The sequence below is a fragment of the Aegilops tauschii genome, chromosome 7, assembly GCF_002575655.3.
Source record: "Aegilops tauschii subsp. strangulata cultivar AL8/78 chromosome 7, Aet v6.0, whole genome shotgun sequence".
Classification (NCBI taxonomy): Eukaryota; Viridiplantae; Streptophyta; class Magnoliopsida; order Poales; family Poaceae; genus Aegilops; species Aegilops tauschii.
The window spans coordinates 441,397,984-441,402,872 of NC_053041.3; the positions used below are offsets into that span (position 1 = coordinate 441,397,984).

A 4,889-nucleotide genomic window follows, 5' to 3' on the forward strand; every position below is an offset into this window, starting at 1 on the left:
TGAAAGTCCATCTCGTTCTGTTTTATTAGATTTTATTTCTGCAATCACCGAAACAAAATGTATACTCGTCCTATACGAAAAGTGGGACAATATGGTTCCCAATCAAACGCCACACACTTGCCATGCATTTTTTTTTATTTCCACGCAAAAGAAAAACGCCACACACTTGGTTTACTATCACTAATTCACAAAACTGTGGGCCCAGAAGAAGGAAATCAGTATGAGGAGCCCCAGCAGCCCGTGCGCCGGTGGTGCTGAACCGCCTGCAGCGCCGCTCTTCTGGACGGTGAAGGAGACGGGTGCTGGCGGCGACGTGCTCGGGTCGGACCCGTTGAGTATGCCGATCCCGAGGTCGGAGCAGCCTGATCCCAGGGAGCCTGCACGGTGGAAACACCAAACCGCCGGCGAGGCAGCGTTAGCCTAGTCATACTCATACTCATACCTCAGTCACGACATGTTGTTGAGTCACTCACACTGGCGGTAGCAGGGGTAGGCGGCGTCGTCGAGGAGGTTCTTGAAGCCGTCGGGGCAGGCGCACCTGTGCGCGAACGCCGAGGACTCCACCTTCTCGCAGGTGCCGCCCCCGCAGTACTGCATCAAGCAAGCTGCGCCATTGGAAGGCAGGACTCAGTGACGAATGCTTGAATGGATAAACAGAAACTCTTTCGCGATCATCTGAGGTGGTGATTAATTACGGTCGTAGACTGAGAGGTTTGTCAGCGGTGGCGCTGCTGGCGGCGGCGGTGCCGGAGCCGGAGGAGACGGCCCGTCCTGGCACGAGTAGTTGATGGTGCCTGCCCAGAGAAATTACGGTGGTCGATTCTTATTGGTCCATCATCAAGAAAATTGGCGTGCAGGGTGTACGTACAGTTTGGTATGACGCAGGGGAGGAAGGGGAAGTCCACGTCGCCGAGATGGTACCGTCTCCACCCCGGGTTGCAGCGGCAGGCGAACCCGAACATGTAGTCGCCGGACTCGCCGCAGCTCCCCATGCCGCACTTCACCTTGCCGCACAGATCCCCGTCTGCACGGGCTCCTCGGGGTAGCTGCACTAGCAGCAGGGCGAGCAGGCACGCCAGCGCGAGGGAGGACTTGTTGGTGCGCCCCATTTCGCCGCCCCGGCCGGATCGAGCTGTACGTACGTGTGATTTGATTTCTTCTTGTGCTCGGATGGAGTTTGGTGGTGTACGAGGACGACGAGGGAGACGAACTTATGCTAATTAACTAGTGACCCATAGCCGCCGGACGAACCATTAATTTGGCATGCACCCGCGTGGAGTAACATAAGCAGTCAGATTTGACGTGAGATCGATCGACGACCTCGGCCTGCCCAGGAAGGTCGCTGGTCCAGGCTCGTCATCTCTTCCAGAACATGGACTATTTGCAGGCCGAGACGGCGAGACCTCAGGTTCGTTTCTTCAGTTGATCGAGAAGGGCTGAACTTTCGTTGATAGCGAATGGACGCCGCCGTTGGTCGAGAAGAGCTGAACTTTTCTTTCTTAATACTCCAATTTGATCGTGAATGGACAGCGCCCCGGTTAATAATTTCTTCACTCTTTGTTTAAAAAGAGTACAGACGCAAGCGCTTATATATACACACATACACCCATTCCTATGAACGCATACATGCACACCCTACCTCTATGAGCACCTTTGAGAAACTGAGCTGGCATATCATTTTTAGATTTATGAAGTCATCGTAGGCGCCTCATCGTCGACGGAAACGTCTCCTCTCACTAAAAGCACATCGACGAAAATCCTGAAATAAATTTAGAAATAATGCAAGCATCAGAACTAGAACATTGATGGACTGGAAATACCACAATCACTCTAACCATCCAACCACATTGGTTTGCATAGTTTCTTGACTCTTAATGGTTGATGTCGTGCATGCAGAAATGATGCTCTTTAATCTAGAAACTTGCAGATTCGTTGAGATTTTTTTGAGGGGTTTTTGCGATGGCAGATTCGGTGAGTTGCCACTCACCAGTAGATACATGTTTGGCCTGCATTCATGTACACGTTCGGACTCGTTAAAGTATCGTGATTAGTTAGCAAATACTAGGATAGTGTAGGATTTATTTTATTTTGTCTCGTACTTTAAAAATATCATGTATTCATTATGTATAGGCCTACGATGTCGAAACATTAAACATCGACACCATCAATCTCACTCTTTATTTCTTCTATATGGTATCAGCCTAACCCCGATTCAAAATTCTAGCAGCCGTCGTCGCTTCTGCAGCGTGCCACCCCTCGGGTGATCGATCTCCATGATCGTCATCGGGGGCCGCGCCGTTCGTACCTAGTGTTTGTTCGCCGGTCATCTTGACCGACTGCGCTAGAGAGTCTTTTTTTCTTCTGATCCTTGATCTTGATTTTTCTCTCTCACGTCGGTCATCTTGATCAGTGCTTCTTTTTTGTTTTTCCAATCTAAGATCGGTTTGCGTCGCTAGCTGCCGCCTTCGACCCTTGGGCAACTCCACTCCACCTTCAGCGTCGATTCCACCGGCCTCTTCTTCGACATGGCGGTCTAGCGCGATACGCAAAGGCCGCCATCCACACTTCCGTCCGCCTGTCGCTCTAGGCCGGCCATCATCAGCATGATTGGATCAGGATCCTCCATCAACCTTCATCCCGCTCGGCTGCATCAGGCCGCTGGGCCCTAGCGCCGCCATGCACGTGATGCGTCGGCTGGTTGCGTTTGTGGTGCGCCGCTTCGCCCCCGCTCGGGCGTGGGTTGCGCTCCGTTCGAGCGGCGCCTCCATGGCGCGGCCCCTTCGTCACCAAGCGGCGTCCCCAACCTCGTGCGTGATCGGATTGATCACCTATCCGCCCACGATCCACCCCATCCACGTCAGGTGACCGTCCCGGCCAGTCGCTTGCGCGCACTTCCGCAGGTCCTGTGAATATTGTCCCCTAGTCCAGCGCACCCCTCCATCAATCAAGCAATGGGCTACTATTGGGTCGCCCCATCGGGCGTAGCTCCGCTACCTCGTGGTTGCACGACCCGCACACTGATGTTGCATCGTCCCTTCGGGCAGTAGAGCCACGGCCCGTGGTCCACGCCGCCGCCCCGAGGACATCCCCACGGTTGCCTTAATCTTGTGGGCCTCTTACTGGGCCGTCCTTTCTAACTAAACGGGTCACTGTTGGGTCGTGCATGTGTCGATGTTTCATAGGCGTATATCTTCCATTGGATGGGCAACCCTGTCACAAGTAGAGCTGCTGTGTGGCTCCATTGACGAATGAGAATCCGACACGTGGAAAATCCTAATTGCTCGGCGTTTTTAACAAGTATCGGATCCGAAAGCTGCATCTGGTAGCTTAACAGCTAGTGTTACAGTGGCCGCCATGTCTCAGTTACCCTTGATAGAAACACTTCCATGGGCGCCATTTGTCATCATAAAAGTGGACACTTTCGTGTTCAAAAAGTGATTATTGTTGAAGGAAATATGCCCTAGAGGCAATACTAAAGTTGTTATTTATATTTCCTTATATCAAGATAAATGTTTATTATTCATGCTAGAACTGTATTAACCGGAAACTTGATACATGTATGAATACATAGACAAAACAAAGTGTCCCTAGTATGCCTTGCTACCTTTTGAGCACTGCGTTGGTTTTCCCTTGAAGAGGAAAGGGTGATGCAGCAAAGTAGCGTAAGTATTTCCCTCAGTTTTTGAGAACCAAGGTATCAATCCGGTAGGAGGCCACGCACGAGTCCCTCGCACCTACACAAACAAATAAATCCTCGCAACCAACGCGATAAGGGGTTGTCAATCTCTACACGGTCACTTACGAGAGTGAGATCTGATAGATATGATAAGATACTATTTTTGTATTTTTATGATAAAGATGCAAAGTAAAATAAAAGGCAATAAAAATAGCTAAGTGCTGGAAGATTAATATGATGGAAAATAGACCCGGGGGCCATAGGTTTCACTAGTGGCTTCTCTCAAGAGCATAAGTATTACGGTGGGTGAACAAATTACTGTTGAGCAATTGACAGAATTGAGCATAGTTATGAGAATATCTAGGTATGATCATGTATATAGGCATCACGTCCGAGACAAGTAGACCGACTCCTGCTTGCATCTACTACTATTACTCCACACATCGACCGCTATCCAGCATGCATCTAGAGTATTAAGGGGGTGTTTGGTTCCAGGGACTTTTTTGTGTTGGGACTAGAAAAAGTCCCTAGCAAACCAAACAGGGTGGGACTTTTTTGGGACTTTTTGCTAAAAGTCCTTAGAAGCACCTCCTTGAGAGTCTTTTTCAAAAAGTCCCAGGGACTAGAAAAAGTCATAGGACTAGAGAACCAAACACCACCTAAGTTCATAAGAACAGAGTAACGCTTTAAGTAAGATGACATGATGTAGAGGGATAAACTCATGCAATATGATATAAACCCCATCTTGTTATCCTCGATGGAAACAATACAATACGTGCCTTGCTGCCCCTACTGTCACTGGGAAAGGACACCGCAAGATTGAACCCAAAGCTAAGCACTTCTCCCATTGCAAGAAAGATCAATCTAGTAGGCCAAACCAAACTGATAATTCGAAGAGACTTGTAAAGATAACCAATCATACATAAAAGAATTCAGAGAAGATTCAAATATTGTTCATAGATAAACTTGATCATAAACCCACAATTCATCGGTCTCAACAAACACACCGCAAAAGAAGATTACATCGAATAGATCTCCACGAGAGAGGGGGAGAACATTGTATTGAGATCCAAAAAGAGAGAAGAAGCCATCTAGCTAATTACTATGGACCCGAAGGTCTGAGGTAAACTACTCACACATCATCGGAGAGGCTATGGTGTTGATGTAGAAGCCCTCCGTGATCGATGCCCCCTCCGGCGGAGCTCCGGAACAG

The 4,889-nt window shown here is 49.2% G+C and overlaps 1 protein-coding gene across 1 annotated transcript; it reads right to left on the reverse strand.

The window, feature by feature from the left end:
• Positions 1–1,233, reverse strand: LOC109781073 (uncharacterized). Its single transcript, XM_020339657.4, has 4 exons — positions 869–1,233; positions 696–794; positions 474–605; positions 1–377 (listed from the first exon to the last, which is right to left on the reverse strand). Exons 1-4 carry the CDS (start codon positions 1,107–1,109, stop codon positions 181–183), a joined length of 669 nt encoding a protein of 222 aa, XP_020195246.1. The 5' UTR covers positions 1,110–1,233; the 3' UTR covers positions 1–180.
• Between the last annotated feature and the right edge of the window lie 3,656 nt (positions 1,234–4,889).

Excerpts from the sequence above, each read along its gene's own strand:
- LOC109781073 (XM_020339657.4), bottom strand. The coding sequence starts at position 1,109 with ATGGGGCGCACCAACAAGTCCTCCCTCGCGCTGGCGTGCCTGCTCGCC. Across the intron at positions 795-868 it reads CCCCTGCGTCATACCAAACT|GCACCATCAACTACTCGTGC; the intron begins GTACGTACACCC and ends TTCTCTGGGCAG. Across the intron at positions 606-695 it reads AAACCTCTCAGTCTACGACC|CTTGCTTGATGCAGTACTGC; the intron begins GTAATTAATCAC and ends CCAATGGCGCAG.